Below are 25,234 nucleotides of genomic sequence, written 5' to 3'. Positions count from 1 at the left end.
GACTTGTGTTAATTCCTGCATTCTGATTGGCTCCTGTGAGGTCACTCACTCTTGAGGTCAGTCAGAGTCTCTCCCAGTCTCCTGAGCTCCTGACTTTTCTGTTCTACTTCTTGTTCAGTTATAAGGCGATGATTCAGCCCCGCTCCAGTCTTCATTTCTTCCACTGATCGCTCCAGATCGCTATAATAATGACAATACACACACACACACACACACACACACACACACACACAGAAATGATAACAGCATTGCACTATACCAGTGTATAACAGCTTTGGATACAGTGTGTAGAGTGTGCACGTTGACTCACTGCAGTTGCTGTATAATCAGCTCCTCCTCATTAAGATAGCGCAGTCTTTCCTCCTCCACTAGGAGGCGCTGGCGTTGGAGGGGGTCCTCTTGCGTTCGTGAGGCTTCAATCAAGCAAAGGCCCAGATCTGCCTCTGTCTGTCTCAGCAATGCATGTACTGAATCCTGATTCTGCAACTGCAGACACACACACACACACACACACACACACAGATATAATTATGCATTAACTACTATTACTATCAGCATTATTACAAGGTTTGAACACAGCTACTCATATAAGGCCTTTTCTGATTTTCACTGGAAAGACAACACACAAATATTGACTCCTGAGTGGCGCACGAAATTGAAGCCAAAGGCGGCAAACAGACAACCTGAACACGGACACTGGCTATGAGGAGGCTTATTGGGACGTGCTTTTAGATACAGAGGCTGTATATAGAGCTGAAAGTTAGTGTTAGCCAGTCGGTCAGTGGCCCAGTTGTCTTTTATTAGTCAGAGAAAGTTGTGGTTTGTTCATCTAATGTCTGCATTAGCAAACATATAGTTATAGTCATGTGAAAAAATTACTATAACTTAAATATTCATTAAATATTTAGTTCTTTATTAAGAAACATAGACATATCAATATTTAAAGATAGATAAAAGATAACAGATAAAACCAATGTAATCATAACCTTTGCAAAAAAACAAACAAACAAAAAAACAATGGCAATTTAATGACAATCCTAATCTTTTCCTCCCAAACTGTATTGATTGTCCCAAAATGATTGTTAAAAGTCATTTATTCAGTCTGATGTGTTTTTAAAGGATATGCAGTCAGGAGGTCCGCTGTTATTCCAACAGCCTCCAACAGCCTCGCCTACCATTTGTCAGAACGGGACACTCCACAGCTTCTTGTCTATAGCTAATCAACTTTCACAGTGGAGTCAGCCTAGACCATCTGGGGCCTGACTTCACGTCTCACCATAATGGCTCTGTTAGAGCTGGGTAAAGTCTGGTGCAATTATTCATTCAGACGTGTAAAGTGTTATGATGTGTGCCAGGTTCTACCTGTAAACTAATCTACATATATGAGCAAGTATGGCTGCTGTTGCATGTCCTGCTGAATGCAGGCTCCCTCTAGTCCAAGGGTGTCGAACATATGCATTAGAACTGAGGGCCATATGATCCCATTCTCACCGCACAGACACAAAACTACAGACACAAACAAGGAGAGCAGCAGAACCAAACTCTACTGCAGAACCAATCAGAATGTCTATTTTAGATGGAGGTGGGACAGCAGAGAGGCCCGATTCAACCCAAAGGCCCAATTCAGAGGCAACACCAATCAGAATATTCATTTCAGAGAAGTGGCGGGATACCTCGGCAGCCACTCGGCAGCCATTGTTGCAATAGCCCCAGGCAGATATTTCCACTCCAGACAAGGCTGCATGCATTGTTTGTAGCGTTTGGCTCAATCATACACAAAAGATAGGATTTTTTTGGCTTGTTCTGCCATTCATTTTTTAACCAGTGACCAGTCTCAGCAACATCAAACTCAGAAGCAGAACCAATTGGAATCTGCATTTCAAGGGAGACGGCGGGATGACAGTACCTGTAGTTTGCGTAACTGCGTCAGCTGCCTTCGGAGCTCAGCTGTGCTGTGCTGCAGTTCGCTCAGGTGAAGCTGCATTTGAGAGCGGGACATGGTGATCGGCTGGGACACTCCACTGAGTGGCGGCGGCATTAGGGCCAGAGGCGCGGAAGGAGTCATGGCTGCCAAACAGAGAAAGACTTCAGTGTTTATCCTCTGCCTTTCTATGGACTTCAAGGCCTTTCCATCAGGAGAATTACTACAGACATCTTATGAAGAGCCATTCATTACACATACATGACACAAACATAGCAACTGGAAGATAATTGGGCCTTTTGGCATCAAGTCCTAATGTGTCAGCTACCCTCTACCTCATCATCATTGGGCGGTCTCTATGCTTCTGGAAAGGCCTTACACTAGACGTGTGGATTTGATTGGATTCAGGAGAGCTGGTGCCCTGAACAGTTCGGCGATGTTGCTGCTCAAACACACCTTCGTTAATTGACAGGTTTATTAGGTGTGTTTGAGAAGGGAAATCATCAAACTGTGCAGGACTGTGCAGGAGTTGTAACCCTAAACTACAAATCAGATGTTTACATCTGAAGGGTATCATGTATGTCTATTTTATGAGTAGCTCTTCATGAGAAGTATTTTATCTGATGTTATTTCCAGCTTTTTAAAAAATGTCAAAGACTATTCTATTTACACTAGTTATCCCATCTCCACAGTGAAAAATGTAATGCGCTGAATGTACTCCAATCAAAGGTGGACATCTTTTCCACATGGACTTAACATATGACTATTGATCATATGATCTATTTTATTTTTGCCAAATGTAGACAAACGTTGGTGTTATGACATGACAACCTAATGGCTGAGAAACATAAATATTAACCAAGGTTTTTTTGTAATTGTCAACAATGACAATACCAAGGTAAAACATCTTAAACTCAATATTATTAAACTGATGATCATGTCAATGTATTGTTACCAAGAATGTCAGTGACTGAAATATACAAATTCTGTATAAATAGCTGCACACTTTCAAGTAAATTTGTATTATTTCCAATTGCTAAAACTATCATTTCAGGAAAATTTAAGTGAAACCATTAAAAATAAACACTGTTCACGAGCACTGTTTATATTACAATGTGTTGTACTATGTTCTATTTAAATATCATCTGTGAAGTCACAAATAGTCGTGAATATCATGGCAATACCATGCATTCATTGATGTCTTTGAATGACTGACACCACACCTGTTTAATAGACACAACACGAATTTGGTGCAACATTAAGTTTTTCTATTTGGGATTCTGATCAACACAGGGTCAAAATTATATATAGGGTCAAAAAAAATCCATACAGCGCACCTTGACTAGATGATTTTGGCAGCAATCACCAACCTTCTGAGAATTGTGGTTGGACATTTGCTCACTCTTCTTGGTGGAATTGGAAGATTTTAATTAATTTTGTTGATTTCTTTGCACAGAACCAACTTTTTGGCCATAGGGTTGAGGTCAGGACTTGAAAGTGGAAAGTGGCTTTAGGGATGGCCTTTCCAAGAGCATGATGCTCCCACCACCATGCTCAACCTTCGGTACAGTGTTCTCGGGGCTTTCATACCTCACCTTTACTCCTACAAACATACCTCTGCATTATTGTGGCCAAACAGCTGAATCTTATCTGACCTTAAAACCATCCTTTAGAAGGTGCCTTGAAGGCCTGTGAATCTTGGGTTGTTCCTGACCATCCAAACCAATTTCAGGTGACATTCTGGTCCTTCTTTTAGACGTCAGCAAAGTGGTCGTAGATGAACTGCTTTCTTGAAGCAGTTTTTGGACACGACTGGGAGGTGGATGCCTCCCAGTCATGTCCAAAAAATGCTTCAAGAAACAGGCTTATGACTTGTGAAAATCTTCGATCTGCGATCATCCGAAGTCCTTGGATTTTCACAATTTAACCAGAGTTGGTCAATCCTATGATGACTGCGTTAGTGAGAACTAAGAAGCTACCAGCTGTAGTCAATCATGATCACTAGCCGGCTGTTAAGAGGCCTGGTCATGGCAAGTTAAAAGACATTTTGTGTACATATAATTTTGACCCTGTTTCAATTTAAGAAAACCCCACCAGCTTAAAGAAATCATCAATATTCCCATGACATTCATGTCCACGATGAGCACAGACTTGTGGAAATGATGTACACCTTCAAAAGGAAGTAAATCCAGTGGCTTTTCTTCACTCTCCAGCAAAAATAAACAAATACTGAATCAGCCTGTTTCATCAGTTCAACTCAATGAACACCACAACTTCTGCAGAGTCTACACATGCAACACACATCCACGTTATCCTAAACAGTCTACCCAACCTGTTACACACGCTCAGTCAAATTGCAAATCTCTGACAGTTCAGACACACACAGCTTGCAACAGAGCAATATCCACTTCACCGTTGTTATTGCTCTCTTCAGGAAAGAACAGAACATGCCTCAGAGTCAAACCTCTTTTAAGGGCTCATTCCAGGGGTTACCATGGATACAACAGATACATTCCAGGGTCTCTCTTACACACACTCAACCTGCACACACACAGAAAAGGGTCTTCCAAAACCAGGGATCCATGTTTGTCCCCCCCGAATAGGACCAGCATCCACACAGTTTTCGGGGTGGAGGAATCCCTGAAATCATTCCACACAGTCTGCATGGACAGACTGGACAACAGACAGAGATCGGACGACACCTTCACTGGGGCACAGTGAAAAGAGAGAGAGACAGACTGACAGAGAGACACACAGAAATACCTTTTCTTTTTCTAAACCTGCCAGCTGAAACACAAAACACGTCAGTGGTTAAGCGCCCCCTCCGCAGACGAGCGTGTCTCCTTTCACCCAGTGAATGCAGGTGTTCTTAGTGCAGTATGTCAGAGAAGTGTTACTCACACACACTCACACACACACACACATACACGCATCTGGTATACTCACTCTCGGGAGCTGAGCAGTCACTGGCTGTTTCAGCCTTGTCGCTGAAAAAGACAGACAGTAGTCTTACACACTGGATCAATAGGGTGCTACAAAGGGTTCCCTGAGTGCTGCCATAGGAGAACCACCTTTGGGTCTATTTGGAACCATGTTGGTAAGATTCTTTACATCAAGTGATTAATTTTCAGACCTTTGAAAGGTTTTCTATTACAGTTCTTCATGGAACGTAAAGTGGTTCTGCAATGGCACCACTCAAAGAACCAGTAGGTTCTCAAAGAAACAGGTAGGCCATGTGTTGTTGGACCGCCGCTGGGTGCATAGAATTGTCAATGGCATTTCAACAGTGGGGAGCTAGTGAGGTCATGATGCTGGATGATCAGCACCCCACCTCATTCAAAAAAGTATTGGAAGGAGCACCATCATTCTAGAGAAAATATTCCTTGAAATCCCCTTCCAATTCCACTTTAGGATTCAGACACTCAGAGAAAAATGGTCAACATACTAAGTGCCATAAAACGTAAATAGGGAGCCATTTCAGTCACAGCCCAGGTACTGTTTCACTTTTTTCCATGAGAAAGTGAAAATGCAGCTTACGGACTATCAGGGGCTCGGGTAAGAACACTCTGGACAAGACCGGTTAGGCTGGCTATCTGCTTCTCCATTGCCTCCATTCGCTCCCTACAAAAAAGAACAGAGGAAGAAGAAGGAGTAGAAGAAGACAAATCTCACTTCATTATGTCTGTAATAAAAGTGGAATCAAACCCTCACCTTGTCTCCGTTTCGTTGCCAGGCAGCGGCGTGGCATACCCCGGCAATGCCCCTCCATCACCTCCGGGCCCCCCAATTACACACATCTGGTCCAGCGGTGGCCCCCCGCTCCTGGCTTTGGGACTCTCTACAAACACTGTCCCGTCTTTCCTAAACGCCTGCCTGCCCGGTGACCCTCGGCCTGGCTGCTGTCCGTAAGGATCCCTCGTGTCTAGCATTTTCTGCGGTGAGGCCGGAGGCAGCGTGCGGAATCCTGCGGCTGCATAGGGGTCAGCATAGAGGGGACCTCCTGGCCTGTAGAGAGTGCCCTCCAGCTCGCAGTGCAGTGCTGCAGCTGGGTAGGGTCCCAGCGAGCGCGCAGAGCCACGGCGGTAGGCCAGGGCCTGTGGTGAGTGGACCAGCGCGTATGGGTCGGCATAGATGGCCTCATTTTTCAGCAGCACCACACTCTTGGACGCTGATGTCAGCTCCTCATCCGGCTTCACGTCCCGACGCTCCAGGATAGCACTGGGCGAGGGGCAGAACACGGGCTGCCCGTGAGGGGCCTGCCCGGGGACGTGGTGCTGGTGCTGATGCTGGTAGGGGTGAGGCTGAGGGGAAGGCGGAGGGCCTCCAGCGTAAGACGAGGGGCGCCCCCCAGCGTAAGAGAGCCGCGAGTTCGAGCGGGATGGCGAGCCCGAAGGGGACGAGGAGGAAGGCATGGTGTTCAGGCGGCGAGTCGGAGAAGACTCCCTCGAGGCATACACCAGTTCCCTCTGATGGCGATGGAGGGTTGGGGGGGGGAGATGAGGGTGGGCAGGAGGTCATGCACGGGTGAAAAGAGGGGAAAGACAGTGACAGTTCTTTCAGTCATTGACAGTACAGACAGCATGATAAAGTCAGAGTGTCACAGCTGTGTTGCATGGCAAGACATGTGTCAGGATGCTTCACTCATGTAAACACCTTTACATAGTCACACACTGTAGGAGCAGCAGTAACTCTTTTTCCCATTCTTCCCCTCCTCCTTACTGACTTTACATCAAGGAGAGTTAGACTTCAGCATGTACCCTTTTTCATTCTTTACCAGTAAGTGTAAGGTTTGGGCACATATGACCAAATTAGTGGAGAAAAAAAGCCCAACCTCTTCAGCAAAATCTTTGCTGAACAAATGGATAAGAAAATAAAGAAATAACATTGTAATCATGGCATGCAAAAGTTGTTATTAGCTTAATATTATTATTATTATTACACTTAACTTGTTAGGCCTTAACTGGTCAAGCTGCCCAACAGGCTGCCTCAAACAGCTGGCTGAGGATCTATTAATGAAGTCTACAACTGATGCCTACGAAGCAGTAGAAGGCCATCAAAAATTGTCAAGGCTCTTACAGCTTTCTTCAATACAAATTCTTAATAAATGGTAGTTAAGAGGACCTGTGGAGGTCAAGGCCAGACCTAAAACACCAAAAAAAAACCACTCTGGAACTGTGGAAGTCAATGTAAGATCTAGGAGATGAAGTAAACTCTCTAATAGAAAGCAAACCCCTGTATGACAGCAAAAGACCTGCAACAAGGTATAGCTGCCACAGGAGATAGGTGGTGCACCATTCCACTGTGCAGCATTGCTCACAGTAACATGTTCTGCATGGAAGAGTCATCAGAAGGAAACCTTATGTCCAACTTCATCACAAAAGTCAATGTCGAGAGTAATAAAAACTGCTGTGATGTCAAAATGGAACTGATAAGCATGATGGTGGCTCTAGCCAAAGAAACTTTTGGGATATTCCTCACATTCCCCTGAAACATCACTGAAACTACATATTCAGGTAGATCTTTGAGATGCTATACATGCAAGGAAATCTAAGAATTCAGTGGTACTGGAAGTGTTCTGCCCAAGGAAGAGTGGGCAAAAATTCGTTGGAGTCGGAAAATGCAACAAAAAGCATTGTGCAGGCTGTAACAAGGGCTGCCCAAACCTTTATATCCAATTGTATGTCCTTGTTGGTCATTTTCCCATACCTTCTAAATTTACTGCACATGCTAATTCCTGTCCTTATGGGCCATAATACTTTTCAGATCTATCAGACTTCTAAAAGGCAAAAAAAGTGTATAGCCACACACACTGACCCGCAGATCTCCATTGGTGATATGGCCGTGGTGCCCATGGTGGGGTGCGTTGTAGGGCGTGTCCCGGAGCGGAGGCTCACGGCAGTAGATCTTTATGACGCAGCGATCGTGAACGTCTCGTGGGTCCTCCAGCTCATAGAAGACATTGCGTGCCTCGTCCTTGATGAGGATGGCTGTGCTGGGCGAGCGTAACGCACCCATAGTCAGTTTCTGTGGGAACATGTGCACGATGAGAGCATGCAGCGTCTCCATGCTGGTCAGCTCATGTGTGATGTGAACACGCCTTGTTTCATCTCCAAACTGCAGGAACAGGACCCCTGTAGATAAAGAAAGAGGAGGGCAAGAGTGGTGGGCAGGACAGAGAGTGGGGGACAGGGAGGGAGGTAAGGGAGAGAAGAGAGAGCATTGGCAGTGGTCACAATAGAAAGGAAGCGAGAGGGGGTATACTGTGAGAGTGTGTGGAGAATTTCTGTAAGTATGTGTATATGTGTATTAGTGTATGCAACATTCCACATAAACCTGACTGTAGTCCAACAAAATTCCAACTAAACCTGACTGTAGTCCAACAACATTCCACATAAACCTGACTGTAGTCCAACAACATTCCACATAAACCTGACTGCAGTCCAACAAAATTCCACCTAAACCTGACTGTAGTCCAACAACATTCCAACTAAACCTGACTGTAGTCCAAACACATTCCACCTAAACCTGACTGTAGTCCAACACAATTCCACATAAACCTGACTGTAGTCCAACAAAATTACACCTAAACCTCACTGTAGTCCAACAAAAATCCACATAAACCTGACTGTAGTCCAACAACATTCCAACTAAACCAGACTGTAGTCCAACAAAATTCCAACTAAACCTGACTGTAGTCCAACAACATTCCAACTAAACTTGACTGTGGTCCAAACACATTCCACCTAAACCTGACTGTAGTCCAACAACATTCCACATAAACCTGACTGTAGTCCAACAACATTCCACATAAACCTGACTGTAGTCCAACAACATTCCACATAAACCTGACTGTAGTCCAAACACATTCCACCTAAACCTGACTGTAGTCCAACAACATTCCACATAAACCAGACTGTAGTCCAACAAAATTCCAACTAAACCTGACTGTAGTCCAACAACATTCCACATAAACCTGACTGTAGTCCAACAACATTCCACATAAACCTGACTGTAGTCCAACAACATTCCACCTAAACCTGACTGTAGTCCAACACAATTCCACATAAACCTGACTGTAGTCCAACAAAATTACACCTAAACCTCACTGTAGTCCAACAAAAATCCACATAAACCTGACTGTAGTCCAACAACATTCCAACTAAACCAGACTGTAGTCCAACAAAATTCCAACTAAACCTGACTGTAGTCCAACAACATTCCAACTAAACTTGACTGTGGTCCAAACACATTCCACCTAAACCTGACTGTAGTCCAACAACATTCCAACTAAACCTGACTGTAGTCCAAACACATTCCACCTAAACCAGACTGTAGTCCAACACAATTCCACATAAACCTGACTGCAGTCCAACAAAATTCCACCTAAACCTGACTGTAGTCCAACAACATTCCACATAAACCTGACTGTAGTCCAACAAAATTCCAACTAAACCTGACTGTAGTCCAACAACATTCCAACTAAACTTGACTGTGGTCCAAACACATTCCACCTAAACCTGACTGTAGTCCAACAACATTCCACATAAACCTGACTGTAGTCCAACAACATTCCACATAAACCTGACTTTAGTCCAACAAAATTCCAACTAAAACTGACTGTAGTCCAAACACATTCCACATAAACCTGACTGCAGTCCAACACAATTCCACATAAACCTGACTGTAGTCCAACAACATTTAATCTAAACCTGACTGTAGTCCAACAACATTCCACCCAAACCTGGACGTGAAACGGAAGCAGCAGTAGATGCAGGCTCAAATTTAAAGGTGGGAGACGAGAGGCTGTGAGAAGAAGTGAAACATGAATCCGAGCCCAAGATATATCTGAGAAATGATAACTGAATCTAAGTGGAACAGTGAGAGAACGTGTGTGTACTTCAGTGCAGCGTGTTTCTTTGTGTGTGAATGTGTGACAGCAAGGTGATACCCGGTGCTCGGAGTTTGCTCTGGCTGGGCGAGCGGGCAAGTGGGAGGCTCTGTCTGAGGCGGTTTGTGCGGCTGAAGCCCAGGGGCAGGTCGGCGTCAGCCATGCTGTCTAAACTCTCTGCAGAGGCGTAGAACGCCCGCCCTCCCACCTGATCACCCAGAGACTGCTGACCACCACTGGCCCGAGGAGTCCTCGCCTAGAGAGAGACAGAGAGAGAGAGAGAGAGTGTCATGGGATATAAATGAAACAGAAGGCAGCTGTCTTAATGCACTGCTGCTCGTGCAGCCTCATACAGTAATGTGAAAAAATGTTGACCACCAATCAAACCTTTTGTCGTTTTTTAACATATTGAAACATGTGGACATTAGATGCCTAGAATTAGAATCAGCTCTAGATGATGAGAACATCGTTAGAGGAGTTTTTTGGAGTAGCCTGTCTTATTTAAACCTCAGGCATTTCATTTGGTCAGAAGACGGCTGTAGACACTTATGAGACTGGGAAGGGATTTAAAAAGATCTCAGAACTCTCAGAAATCAGAAAACCGTTCCTCTGTCCGCTAAATCATTTCCTAGCCTGTTCGGCCCAAGAGCAGACTGAAAGATGACTGAAAAACTCTCCAGCAATCTTAAAACGTCATCGTGAGACCTACATGTAGCTCTTTGTCACAGTTGATGTCAAAGTACAGCATCTAAAGCTGGAAAGCAGTTTCATAGGAGGACAAAAAAAAAACACCTGGGCAAGACTCAGAGAACAGCTGTAGATCCACCTTGCTGGTGTACATATGCGCCATACTACCACGTCCACCATGCAAATATCAACAAAGGTACTCTTGTCAGACACTGACCTAAGAAGAATAGGCTAGAGGGAACCTGTTAAATAATGCATCACCCATCTGTAACTGCACACCTATGTGGACCTATAAGGTAGGTGAAGCTGTGAATGTACATACATACACACACATACACACACACACACACACACACACACACAGACACACACACACACACATGTTGGAAGGTAAAATGCACCAGGGAGCAGCAGGAAAGATTCTCCTTTTCACCAATTAGGCCTTAAACAGAGGAACGATAGCGCACGACTCTGTAATTAGTTGCACTGTAGCGAGTAACAGATGTGCAGGATCCTCCCTGATGTCTGATGGGAAGGTGGAGGACTGTCTTGGGAAAAATTGAGGTGTGTGTGCGTGCACGCGTTGGTTGGAGTTCCCTCGAGCCTGTGTTGCTGTTAGGTAGTGAAGGGGAACTAATGAGGCTAAAACATACAAAGAACCTCTCTCCCTCTCTCTCCCTCCCGTTTTCTCTCTCTCCCTCTCTCTCTCTCTCTCTCTCTCACACACACAAACGACTCCAAGTCACTATTTTTAAAGAATTCCTCAATATCCATGTAAATGTCTGTGACACACAGACATTTATACAACTTTCAGTGATCCCTGAATAAAGCCTTTGTACTGCCTGCTACACGACCACCAAGCGACAGCTCGGAAACATGCACATACACACACAACTTCACGCGGGAGCGCTTGGTAACATGTTTGATGAGGGGCAGGCAGCCAGCCAGCAAGCATTATGTCCCAGAGACATTCCTATAGCGAGACTGACAACCACACCACCACCAGCAGCACGCTGGTCTCCTAGCCTACTTCACTGTAGCTCCCATAACCAACCTCCTCCCAGAGAACCAGACGAAACGCATAATTACTGACCTCACCTTTCACTGCCTAGTTATCGTAACTGCTGACAGCACACCACAGCAGGCTAATTAAGGCTTGTTAACCTACCTTTTACAGCGCTAGGAGTAGATCTGTGCAGGTCTGTGGCAAATTCCAGTCGCTTTTCAACTTTTTTTTACTGCTTTTAACTTTAGGATTAACGTTACGTTCCCAGGTCTGCAGAAACAGATACACGGGGTAAAACTGCACTGAAAAATACCTTTGCAGAATTGGCTTAACCTTCAGTATATGACTATCGGCAGCGTGCAGACACTTTAAAATTGTGTCAATGAGGCCCTCTGAAATGCAGGGTTTTCCATTAATGTGTTAGTCGCCAGTTGAATTTCTACTGCAACAGCCCAGACACATGTTCACACGAGCACACATACGCAGTACTAGCTGCCATTTTGTGTGAGTTATTCAGCTAATGGCATGTAGATGTTCACAAGGTTCACAAGCCAGCCTACATTAACACACCTCTGAATATAACATTTCATACAGTTATACCATGGCCAAGGCTTCCACACAAGCCGCAAGCAACGAACACAGCTTTGTGCACATTTCGGCCTCAAATTCTGAAATCACTAACTCAGGCTTTCACTCACCAACACTTTGACTAATGAATCAACATTATTCCATTGCATAAATCTAATGCTGAATGAATGCCCATCACATCACAGCCACTAGTTTTTGAATCTTGACTTTTCTTGACAATCCTCTCTAGGCTGCCATCATCCCTGTTGCTTGTGCACCTTTTCCTACCACGTTTTCCCCTTCCAGACAACTTTCCATTAATATGCTTTGACACAATACTCTGTAAACAGCTGGACTTTTCAGTGATGACCAGCTGTGGATCATCCTCCTAGTGAAGGTGTCAGTAATCGTCTTCTGGTCACCTGTCAAGTCAGCAGTCTTCCCCATGGTTGTGGTTGCATATGCTGAACTACACCGAGAGATACACAGTATTTAAGCTGTTTGAGTAGTAATTTACTCCTAATAATATATATATAAAAAAAAAGCTGCTCTGTTACACTCGTAAATACATCAGTCTATTATAAGTCTATAATTGTGATCAGCTCAAATAACTTTAGACAGCTATAATAACAGATTTTGTATAATAGTTATAGTAACTAGTTATGATCATCTTTATCAAAAACAGCGATAATGATATGTGTCCAGTTTAAGTCATTCCAGGTTTGGTAGGTGTGCTAGAGCAGGGAAACCACCCAACTGTGCTGGATTCCCTGCCCTTAGTTCACCTCAATAACTACAATCAGCTCAATAATTATGGTAAGTTCAAATAGCTCTGATCAGCACAAGTAACTGTGGACAGATAAAGTAACAACGGTCATCATTGTGATTACCTTAACTAGCTGTAAGTTCCAATAACTGTTAGGAGCTCACAATTAAAGACAGCTCAAATAATTGCAATCAGCTGAAATAATGTGTACAGCTTAAATGATCATGATCAGCCACACTAATACGAACATGATCAGCTGAAAAAATACATATAGCTCAAGTAATCGTGATCAGCTCAAATACTATGTACAGCTAAAATGATCTTGATCAGCCATAATAATGCATACATGATCAGTCTGGACGATGTACAGCTCAGATATAATACATATATATATATATATATATATATATATAATACATATATATATAAGACATAATCAACTGAACTGCGATTAGCACAAACAACTACGATCAGCTAAAACAACTGCGATTAGCTCAAATAATAATGATCAGCTCAATTGCGTACAGCTCAAATAATCATGATCAGCTCAAATAATCATGATCAGCTTGAATAATCATGATCGGCTCAAATATGGATGCCTGCATACAGCTTCCGTTTGTGAGCAGCTCATAAAAACAGTGATCAGCTCAAATCAAGATCAACGCAAATAACTGTGATTAGTACAAACAACTACGATCAGCTCAAACAACTGCGATCAGCTCAAATAATCATGATCAGCTCAAATAATCTAATATAGCTCAAATAACTGCATGCAATTTGAATCATCAGCTGTAAAATAATCATGATCAGCTGTTACATAACCGTGATCAGCCAATATAACTGCAGTCAGATCAAAATAATCAAAGTCAGGTCAAAACATTACAGTCAAATGAATGCAATCAAGCAATTATGAAACAATTATGACAGGACTCCATACATCAAGATCATTTTTAACACATGGGGTAAATCTGGTCCCCACGAGGAGTTAAACACCCAGACAGATAGACAATCCCCCATCACTCCCATCAAAAACAAGAAAAGCTTCATACCAACATCATGTTCCCCTAACTCCTGATCAACTGTGCTTTTCGGCTAGGAACACACTGTGTGTATGTGTGTGTGTGTGTGAGGTGTGAAGAGTTTTGCAGTAGTTTGAGCAAGAGTTCATCATCAGGCTCTCTCTCTCGCTGCTCTGACTGGCTGTGTTATTATCAGTGACTAGCATTCTGGCCAATCAGCAGAAAGGGCAAATGAATGACAGGACAGATGTTTGCAGCTGTGACCCTATGCATCCCATTTCTCTGTCAGATTTTATGGAAATGAGCGGTCCTGGCATACCGTTCCACTGACAGGCATAATCAGAGTCTACGTTACACTCCCTTTCTCTCTCTCTCTCTCTCACACACACACACACACACACACACACACACAGGCAGGCATATAAGCATGCACGATCCTGACAGCCCTATCAACAGTTAATGTAAACACAAAGCATGCTGGCAGCGACCACACACACACACACACACACACACACAGAGGTTAAAGCTGTATAATGGAGTCAACGTAACTGTGTAACTGACTAATTAACTTCATGTTCTAATCATTAATTATGGCGACGTTGTCAACATGACAGACAACATTCAAACCCAGTGAGCGTGTGTTTATGTGTGTGTGCGTTTACTCACACGGCGCGATGTGACTGCTTTATCAAAGGTGTCATTTTTCCAACACGGTAGAATTATCCCCTAACAGTTTCCTTCTGCTGTTAGCCGGGTCTGATCTCAATCTTCCAAAATCAAATACTGAGGACGTAATCAAGAACCTCTCAGTGCAGCACCGATCCGCTGTCACACTCTTGCTGGCTGCCCTCATCTTGATCAGAGGAAGCTACAAAGCCACACTGATCCAGGAATAGCACACCTGCTCTGAGATCATCGGTGAGCGCACACTCCACACTGCAGGAACCAGTTCTGGAGATGCAGTCAGAACCCTCTGGCGGTAAAAGAAAAGCTTACACGACCAGCCTTCAGAGCTAGATACTGACGTCTGGCCTCCTCCAGGCTTATTATAGACAGAGTCTAGTCCGAGATCTCTTGCAGTTCAGTGAGGATCTAGACTAGTCGAAGCCCAAGTCTGACTCTGTCTAGTCTAAGCAACCTACAGCAACCTCTTCTCCACATTTCTGTCAAATCTCACTACAGCAGAGGCTTCACTTGAGATTTTTAGATGAGGGCCTGAGCCTAGGGCTTTAATTTTTGTTATATCACAAGGTACATTTTTTTTAAATTATAAATAGAATTATTTAAAATAAATTATTAATAAAAATAATATTAATTCTCAAAAAGCATATCCCCCCTCATCACTCTTAAATATATGTTGGTCGGCACAGGCATCTGTTGTGACCTGTATTAAGGCCTCGCCCCCCTGGTGTTGGTAGCATTGCTAGTGCTAGGGGGAGGTATGAACAGGTGGGTTAACTGGCAGTACCAAACAAATAATTTATTTTTTTATATAAAAAGTTTTGATGGAGGTAGAATTAATAACTGATAATGAGGTTGAGGGTGGAAAGGGTGAAGGCTATGTGGCACAGGGATGTGACAAGGTCAGGTGAGTCAGTATGGCCACGTCACCCGAGAGGGCAAATGATTAGTTTTATCAGAGAGCAGAAAAAGGAAATACAGCATGGAACAGCAGCCACTGTCAGCGGCTGAGATTGGAGAGTGTAGAGAAATGGAGAATCACCTGCAAGAGTTATGGGCGATAGATGCAATCCCCCAATTATTGGTAGTAGGGCAGTGTAATGGAGAACAGGTCCAGGAATCCAGTGATTCCGAGACAAGAAGCTGTTGTGTCGGATGTTGGAGCAAAACTGGTGTTGTACTGGTGAGAGCTAAGGATAGTTTCCATTTCAAGATGAAGTTAACAGAGCTTTGGAGATTTGGTGGCTGAGGTGAGAGAGCCTGGGTGGCAGCCATACATTAGACCAGCCATACATTTGTAGTGACGTCTGCCTCATCCCAGCTGTTTGAATTTCAATTTGGGGACAGTGTGCTAAGGTCAGCTGTGAAGGAATTATCAGAAGTAGCAGGAATAGGGCGAGTCAGTGGCTGTGGATAAGACAGGTTGGTTGGGAAGGGCAATATTTTAATAGCACGGTAGGCAAATATAGGCTGGGTTTAGCAGCACATGCTGTTAAACTGAATAAACTGGTGGCACTGAGTAGGCACTAACGGTGCCAGTGCTGCTAGTCGCGGCCTTAGTCAGCTGGTACGAGTGTGTAGTGTGTGTGGTTGTTGATGTGGTGCTCTTTTGTTTGCTCACACTCTCATTACCATATCTCAGGCTAGCGTAACTAGTTAGCTAAAGGTAGTTAAGTTGGCTAGTGTTTTATAGCCTAGGCCTTTAACTCATGGAAGCCTAGTTATCTAGCTGACAAGCAGATGCCACATATTCGTACTGTAGACAGATATCTTTACCTTGTAACTACAAAGTAGTTTATCTTGGTAAACTTTTAGCCAACAGCTTTAGCAGCTTTAGCTTTAGCAGTTGTGGGCTTACAAGTCTTTTCTCTCGCTCCACAGAGCGCACAGCACCGCCAAGTCCAAACTGGATTAGAGCAGCATCACCCTCCCCAAAGTCCTAGTGGCCAGCTTTCCCCGTCTGCAGCCTCCTCAAGGTCCTAGCGCACAGATTTTATAAATTTGGAGATACAATGGCACGGTTAGAAAAGGAAGAATGAATTTAGCAAACTATCGATTAATTAACTAATAACAGACATTTACAGTTTTCAATCCCCAGCACTGCTACTGCCATGCATGGCCTGCAGTCCCAGACACCATAATTAGCCGTCCCTCTACCCCACCCTTAGTTAGTGATTCTAGTCAGCGCAGGTGACGCTTAGTCAACGTAACAGAATTGGCACTTTTAGCAATTCTGACATAACAGAATTCACACTGGTAGACTTGTGGGATAGGGTGAGGCCTCAGTGGAACTACAGGACAGGTTCCTAATGAACTGGCCAGTGAGTGCAAACTGGCTACAGAAACATTAGACTTTTGGCCTGCTTGCTCATTAGCTGCTTGACTTTGATTTCACCAGCAGGCCGCTCAGCTCTACCCATCAGAGTGGAACTGGCAGCACAAAGCTTGTGGAAACCACTGGAGACCAGAACAGAACTTTAGCTGTCTCCTGAAGTTTGAAACAAGGTTCTTTAGCAGGGGAAGGAAATGGTGGGTGTTTCTAATGAAGTAGACGGTGAATGCTTTTAAATGCTTAGGAAAAGCAAACTGCCTTAAACTGGCTGCCTTTACTTCCAGGTTCTCACCAGTCTGTGTGAACGGATTCAACATTTTCAACATAACCCAATGTTTGACATGTACTATGATGTACCATGGCTATAAGACTCATTCAGCAGGTCTGTCTCTGCCTCAGCGCTATATAAAACATGGCTTTATTTAGCCCAGTTTGGACAGGATTTCCAGAGAAAATCCCCTTTTTAAAGGTGCTACCTGGTGATTTCATGTCTGTCTGGGGCAGCTATGTCAGTGTTTCTCATCCTTCTCCTCTGAGAAAACTCACAGGCAGAATTGTAAAGGTGTTCTGAGCATTTATTCTCATCCAGACACACATTTTCTTCACACTTTGGGGGGAAAAGGATTCTGACCACTGCCGCTTGCTGTATTTAGTGTAACATGCACATCACCGTAATTCTTGAACGCTGCATTAATATGGGTAAGTTCCTGACTTGAAAATTGCACATGATCACCACCATCAGCTGTAATTTCTAGATGGAAATTCATAGATACATTTCATACCCAAGCTGAGGTGACCTTCAGCCTTTCAAGATTGTGGAGAAAACAACGAAATCAGTATAGGATTGTACATAGTTCTTTATTTTTAACAGCACGGCTGCTGATAATGGTTGTTTATGCATATTTTATATGCCGTAATCTATGTGCATTCAATCTCCAACAACAAAGCACTTGAGGGAGACTTGCTCGAAAATCCTACTTCACAAGTGAAACCACCCGACTAGCACATGAACACAGCACAAATTCCATGTTACAGCAAAAGGATGGACGCTTTGGAAGAGCCTCTCAAATATTTACTTGCTCTGGGCAGTCAAGCTTGGCCTCCATCCTCTCTGGCAGGTCATTAGCAGGAGGAGTAAATAAACAAAGTCAGTCAGAAAAGCGAGATACTGCAGGCTAATTACAGGAGTAAGCGAGTAAGGAGTAAGGAGTATTACTTTTTTTTTTACCTTGCTGGATTTAGAAATTTACCTTAGTGGCTAGGCTAGAAAGTCTTCACATTTACCGTTATTCAGATATGAAATTCATCATATGAAGATGTCCTGAGGAACAAACCCAGTCCGGACCGGCCGTATCTTTTTCACATAATGATTTACAGGCCACAAGTACTGCATTACTGTGACCATCAAAACTCCAGGCTGGGTTTTGTTTTTACATTTCTGTATTTTTCTCTTAATCTACAGCACTCTGAGTGACCTCTGAATGATCTTTGTGTATGAAATGTCCCATCCAAATAAACACGACCTTGTCCGATCTCATCGGCGCAGGATAATCGCACTAAAGCGTGGCGCCATGACTGAACTGAATCTCACGAGAGCAGAGGGCGCCAAAATAAAAAAGAGCCTGCTCAGTGAAAACAGCAGTGAAAATGAGCAACAGGACAGTGATGTCACCCCAGAAGCCGTGAGGCTTATGTGCAGAGCAGCAGACAGATTGGCTAATGGCTTGTGCAAAAAGCGGGTCTCTCTCTTGTTCTCTCCCTTGCTCTCTCTCTCTCTCTCTCTCTGTTTCTCTCTCTTTCGTGTTATACAGAATGGTGAAAAAAAAAGACAAAAGAGTTCAATTACTGTCTGAAACCAGCCCACAGAGCTGGGACTAGCAAACACAGACTGAGCGACTGCGTCTGCACACGTTGGTCTCCAGATTGCGTGTCAGGCAGTCCAATAGAATGGGTGTGGTTTTGTGTGAGAATGTGAGGGACAGTGGAGGAGAAATTCTCAGCTCATCAAAGAGACCAGAATCTTCTACTGCTGCAGGGATTACATTACATCAGCCAGCGGGGAGAGAAAAGAGACAGACAGACAGACAGAAAGAGACAGAGACAGAATGGGACAGCAAGAAATTGTGATCAAGAGCCCTATTATTGATAATGCAAAAGAATCGGAATGGTCGTCATTGAAACATTCATAATGGCAAATTCACCTTTGTAAATTGACAGGGGAAATTAAAAGCAACCACATCCACAGGGTTTCTCACAACGTGGTGGTGAAAAAATACAACACATTACAAATGAGTTTTGTCCTTATATATATCACAGTAATAGAAGGACATCACACTGCACTGAAGATGCAGAGGCTTTTGACTTCAAGCCCTATTTACTGATGTGCTTCCCATAGATCTAAATGCAGATAAGGGCATTTTCAGACTGGAGCTCTTTTTCTTGACCCAGGTCCACTTGTATGACTAAAAACCAGGGATCTCCTACGAGAGCAGATCCCTGCCTGCAAGAGTTCCTGCATGGTGAAATGCCATGACTCCAGAAAGCGGTGCTCTTCACTGCCTGAATGTTCTTGTCGAGGGAAAATAATGAAAAACGATAAAGGTACGAGCTCAGAACGCGACGTTTGAAATTGCGCAATCGATCCACGGTTCGTATGGAATTAGTTGGATGTTACCACTGCAGCATTATGAAAGTATTGGTATTTTTGGCATCTGGGCTCCCCTTACAGTTGGGAAGTGTAATTAATGCTTTGAGCCACCCCTAAAGGGCACACTTTTTATGTACATTTCTGGACAAGCTGAGAGATGGAGAACAGTCATTTAAAGCATAAGAAGAATGTAGCCTGATTTTACACAGATATGACTCGAGTTAGCGCAGAAACCGGCACGCTGAGCTTGGAGTGGCAATGATAGAGGCGCTATTATCCCTATTACAAGCGGAAAGTGGATCAGTGGAGCATCAAAAGGATTCTGAAGCTGTTATTTTAAGGTACAAATGCTACATAAAGTCGCTTTTAGCAAGTCAATGGTGACAGTAGCAAGGACAAACTCCCTCAGATCAACAGAAAGAGCTTTCTCCGCTAGGCGACAGCAGATCAAACTAGAAAACAGCAGTAGAATAACTGGTCAGTTAGAGTGATATGATAAAGAACCATGGTGACAGCAGGCCAGTCAGTTATTTAGATATATGAAGGAGCACAGGACACAAATAATAGGACGCATGCAATTAATATAACTGCCTTGATGTTATAAAATGTCTTGAGAAGGGCTCCCAAAACACTGAAGCCCATAACCCGCTGTACACACTGACCTTTTGACCTCAGTATGGTAAGTGTGAAAGTATGATAACAAAGCTGTCCAATAGTAGCAGCTGAGTACATGAGCTTTAATGCTTTGTCACATCACAGGTGTGAATCCACTATTTACTGTACTCAGGACTCTTTAGGCTCAAATCTTACAGCCAAAACACCAGGACTCCTTAATGGCAGTACAGCCTAATGGACTTAATTTAATGGTATTAAGGACAACAAACTTTCACCACTGTTCATTAAAACCACAATACATGACAGATAACTGGTGAGGTTATATCTTACCTGTAAAAAAGAGGATCTACAAGGGTTCTATGAGCAATTCTCTAGAAGAACCTCTGTTTAGATTCCCTTGGAAGCCACAATTGGCAAAGATCAATGAGGGTGAACAACCTTTACATGAGATATAGGTTCTATACCAATTTTAGAATTTTTTTCCAGGACAATTTCTTTTTGTAAAAGGTTTTTACACTTACTCTTATTTTCAAAAAAAGGGTTCTCTAAAGAACTATCCCTTAAAAAGGCCAATGTTCATCAATTTGTTCTTCTTCCAGGATCTCCAGGCGTCCAGACAGAGAGAAAACAAAGAAAGTGGCTTGCCTGGTGGTCCCTGAGGGCCAAAATAAGGACAACTGCGTTAGGGAACAAAAAGTAGCGTTTAAGTAGTGTTACTATGAATAGCTGGGGTTCTGCACTATACCTATTCTCATTATGGTCCTATTTTAACTTCTTCCAACCACTGGGTTTCCAAAGTGTATCAGGATGTTCCTTTGAATACATCTGAAGCTGACTTTGTGGTTAGGACACATGAAAGGTTTTCTTCTAATGACTCTTCCATGAAGGTCATATTTGCTCAGGTGTCACTGCACAGTAGAATAGTGCACATTCGCCCCAGAATCTGCTGACTCCTCCTGAAGTTCTTCTGCACATAACCAGGGATTTTGTCTTGGCCTTCCAGACCTCAACTTGACCTTCACCATTCCTGTTCATTTTCATTCCATTGCATCACATGTTGAGGAAACAGCAACTCAACAGTGCTTTGCTGCCTTACAGCATTGTCCTGCTTTGCGGGCATCAATTGATTTACTTTCAGTTTTTCAGATCAATTCATCTTCTACTTACTGAGCTACTCACAGTAACAGGAAGTTTGGGGAATGCCTCAGAATGTGTACTACATTTCTGGCTTCACTTGATGAATATTATATGTATCACATACTTTTTTATATACTATCTTATTGCACAAGTCAATCTTTTTGCCATTATAGCACAGTATTTACATGAAACTGTTTGGTGACCTTTTGTTCTCGGTGGATGGGGGCATGGTGATCCTGGAAGAGCTTATTTTCTTGGTGTACGCCTCACCCGCTTGTGGGGAACTCTTAGATGGTCGTTTGTATGTGTAATTGAGGGTTTTTATGAACTGCAGAATGACTACAGCCTCCCACTACATGCAGTTGTGTATAGACAGTATTGCTGACATTGCATTGACATTCTCAGCAATACTCTCTATACACAACTACATGTAGTGGGAGGCAATGGTCGGTACTGCTGACATTGCATTGACATTCTCAGACATCTGAGGAACAGCTGCTTTACAGTTTTTCCTTATATATCACAGGTGTGCTTTTGCCTTTAAGCCCTATTTACTGATGTGCTTCCCATAGATCTAAATGCAGTTAACTCTAAGGGTGTTTTCACACTAGAGCTTGCTCCGTGAGTTTGGTATGTTTGCACAAGTTTGAAAGCTGTTTTGGAGCCTGGGAGTGGTCCAGAGTGGTCTAGAGTTTGCTTCAAAAGGTGCGTTCTTCTGCAGGTGTGGAAGCTATCCATGTTCAGCGCCACATGTGGCTTTGTGTGATTGGTTTATTTTGTCATGTGACTGCTTCAATTTATCATTTGCATGACTAAAAACCTCAGATCCCTGCTTGCAGGAGTTCCTGCACTCCAGAAAGCGATGTTACTTACTGCCTGAATGTTCAGGGAAAATAATGAAAATTGAGGTTTGAAATTGCGCAATCGATCCACGGTTCGTATGGAATTCTTCTTTGTGAAAGCGAACCAGTGATAATGAGCCCCTCCCTCAAACGAGCACAGAATCAGGCCTGGGTGCAAACTCTAAAATCGGGACCGTAAATGCCCAAAATGGTCACTCATCAGCCTTGACATATTATTTAGGATATACTCATACCACTGCAACCTCATCAACTGCCAATCATAATCAACACAGCATCTGTTTGAGTGCAAAATAGAAAAAACAATAACCAGAACCAGAGCAGCACATTCTAAAAGAATGGTTTGGTCAAATACAGCAACAAATAAGCAACAGAAAAAGAAAATATTTGGTAAACAAACATCATCAGTGTGTTAGAACACGTAACAGTAACTTTCAACCACAGTCAAATCCGGCAGAGCAGCAAAATTCTCACTGCTAGACCATCCCTAGACCCATTTTTTTATCATCTACCTAGCTGAGCCTCATTCAAAGCCCTTCTATATTAATATTCTGAAATTCTTCTGCAGTCAGGATGTTTGTCAGGATTCAAATTTAAGTCAAGATGTGCTTTGGGTTAATCAGCTGAGTGTGTGTACGCACTCCTGTGAGACTAAACATATCTGAAACCCTTGGAAAAGATCATTAAAGCTATTCAGACTTCTTTCCTGCGACATTTAGCATCAGAGTCATTCAGGAACTCTTTATTAATGGTGCATTCAAATTTAGGAAAAACATGACAGCTCCACTACCCAGATAACAACATACACAGGAGGGGCCTGTATGGTTAGCTCAAATGGGAACCAGCATGTTTTGCCTATGGATTCTTTACGTTGGCCTCACATATGGATCTGGCCCACCAAGGTCAGTGATTGGACTAGGAGGGCTAAAACATGGGTCCCGTTTTGGTTGTACACCGCACGTAGGGCCTTGTTGGTAATGGGGCCCAGTAACAACACCCAGACAGACCCACTCAGAGCCCATATCGACTTGGAACTCACCTAGTCCACGTTCCACCCATGTAAGCTTCACATGAGTATAATGGCTGAGTAGGAAGCATACTACCACAATGCAATTACCACTAAATGCCATAGTATTCCAGCAGTGAGTATTACGTATCTAGCACATATCTAGAACCTCCTCGCACAGCTTTGGCCTGAACACAGCCCTCAGGATTTAACGTATACATATGTTTATATTTACGTCTGATGAAGAATTTGTGAAGGACGCTTGTGAATTTATCTAGAGTACATATAGAGAACTCCTGAAGCAACCAAGAGCAGGCAGGAGCCTCAAATTACAGACTTTTCGAAGTTCTAAGCCACAAAGTAACCTAGCAACTACTTCAAAAGAGAAGACAATTGAACCATGCATCAGTAAATGAACATCGGGGTGCTGTACAGAGTGTGTGTTTGTGTGTGTGAGTCTGGTTCTGTGATGCGTTTCATCATTAGGCTCACATCGCATATTCAGCAATTAGAAACAGATCCCATCTCTCTCTCTCTCTCTCTCTCTATCTCTCTATCTCTCTCTCTCTCTCTCTCTCTCTCTCTCTCTCTCTCGACTGTGGAATTATTCATGTGGTATATTCATCGGGCAAATTAATTGTTCTGCTGCTTTCAGTCCATCAGAATGTGATGATGCAACAAAAGCGGGAGTAATTTTCTAATACACATATCCTGTAGTGGGCTGTGGAGTGTGTATGCACGAATGTGTGCATGTAGGCTTGCTGGGGTGGAATGAGTTTTCCTATTCTTGTCGACTCACCTCGTCCGTGTTCCCGCCGTTATTTTTTATTCTAAGTAAAGCAAAGAAACAGAAGAAAACAGGCCGTATCTAGAGGTGGGGAGACGGACGTCAGTTCAGGTCAGTTCAGATCAGTTCATGCACTACAGTTTTAGCTTATAATAGATGTGGGAGATTCATACTTGTTTTATGCTGCTGTGCCTTTAAGGCATCTGATAATAAAGTATAGACTCAGCATCAGCAAACACTTCATTAGAAACACCTACAATGTACTTGCGCTGGTTTAAAAGCTGGCTAAATAGGTGTCTGGGGTCTTGTCTGTGTTCAGATTGATCTCATGTCAGTCAGTATGAGACCCTCCTTAGCACTCCATTATCCTACCCCATTTCTCCACGTCATGAATACTCCATTACACAACCTTCATCTCCTCAAAGCTCCATTACTCCACCCTCATCTTCTTAACAACTCATTACTCCACCTCCTCATTGCACTGTTACTCCCTCTCCATCTCCTCTGCATTGCTCGCAACCCAATTTCCTCACTGTCCCACTACTTCAACCCATCTGCTCAGCACACCTCCACTCTACCTCCATCTCCTCACTGCCCCATTACTCCACCTCAATTTCCTCACTGCCCCACCACTACAACCCATCTCCTTAACACCCCACTACTCCACCTCCATCTCCTCAACAATCCACCACTCCACTTCCATCTCCTCAATACCCACCACTACAACTCATCTCCTTAACACCCCACTACACCAACCCATCTCCTTAACACCCCACCACTCCACCTCCATCTCCTCAACACCCCACCACTCCACTTCCATCTCAACACCCACCACTACAACTCATTCTCTCAACACCCCACCACTTCAACCCATCGCCTTAACACCCCACTACTTCAACCCATCTCCTTAACACCCCACTACTCCACCTCCATCTTCTAACCGCCCCACTATTCCACCTTAGTCTCCTCACCGCTCCACTACTTCAACTCAATCTCCTCATCGCCCCGTTGCTCTGGGAGACATACAAAACAATGTTAATTTCAGTATTGTAGTGTTCACCTACCTAATTCACCTTATTTCCCATTTGAGCTCTTCTGTTTACTGGGAGATTTCTAGGCCCATTGGGTTTTAAATCAACTGCTGGAATAATGTGTTACAACTAATTCAGATAAAACCACCCACCTCACACCAACAGAACTCATTCAATGGCAAAATACATAATACAACCATTCAGCTCGACTGACACAGCCAAAAAAACAAACAAAAAAAAAACAGTCCTTGTACGGTCCTTGTAATAACTTTGTCGGCTCTTGT

The 25,234-nt window shown here is 43.5% G+C and overlaps 1 protein-coding gene across 5 annotated transcripts in view; it reads right to left on the bottom strand.

Moving 5' to 3' along the window:
• Positions 1–25,234, bottom strand: part of srcin1b (SRC kinase signaling inhibitor 1b) — a 103,036-nt gene that overhangs the window by 24,315 nt on the left and 53,487 nt on the right. For 3 of the 5 annotated variants that reach the window (XM_072680116.1, XM_072680119.1, XM_072680120.1), the window contains 8 exons: positions 9,870–10,065; positions 7,736–8,052; positions 5,633–6,387; positions 5,459–5,542; positions 4,868–4,908; positions 1,907–2,067; positions 311–486; positions 50–180 (listed from right to left, as the gene is read on the bottom strand). In XM_072680116.1, the coding sequence (XP_072536217.1) occupies positions 50–180; positions 311–486; positions 1,907–2,067; positions 4,868–4,908; positions 5,459–5,542; positions 5,633–6,387; positions 7,736–8,052; positions 9,870–10,065 (1,861 nt within the window). Of the gene's footprint in view, positions 1–49; positions 181–310; positions 487–1,906; positions 2,068–4,684; positions 4,709–4,867; positions 4,909–5,458; positions 5,543–5,632; positions 6,388–7,735; positions 8,053–9,869; positions 10,066–25,234 lie in introns of all 5 variants that reach the window. The other 2 variants (XM_072680115.1, XM_072680117.1) reach the window with 1 other exon arrangement.

The sequence above is a fragment of the Salminus brasiliensis genome, chromosome 5 (genome assembly GCF_030463535.1).
Source record: "Salminus brasiliensis chromosome 5, fSalBra1.hap2, whole genome shotgun sequence".
Taxonomy (NCBI): Eukaryota; Metazoa; Chordata; class Actinopteri; order Characiformes; family Bryconidae; genus Salminus; species Salminus brasiliensis.
This window is presented reverse-complemented; position numbering and strand designations above follow the sequence as displayed.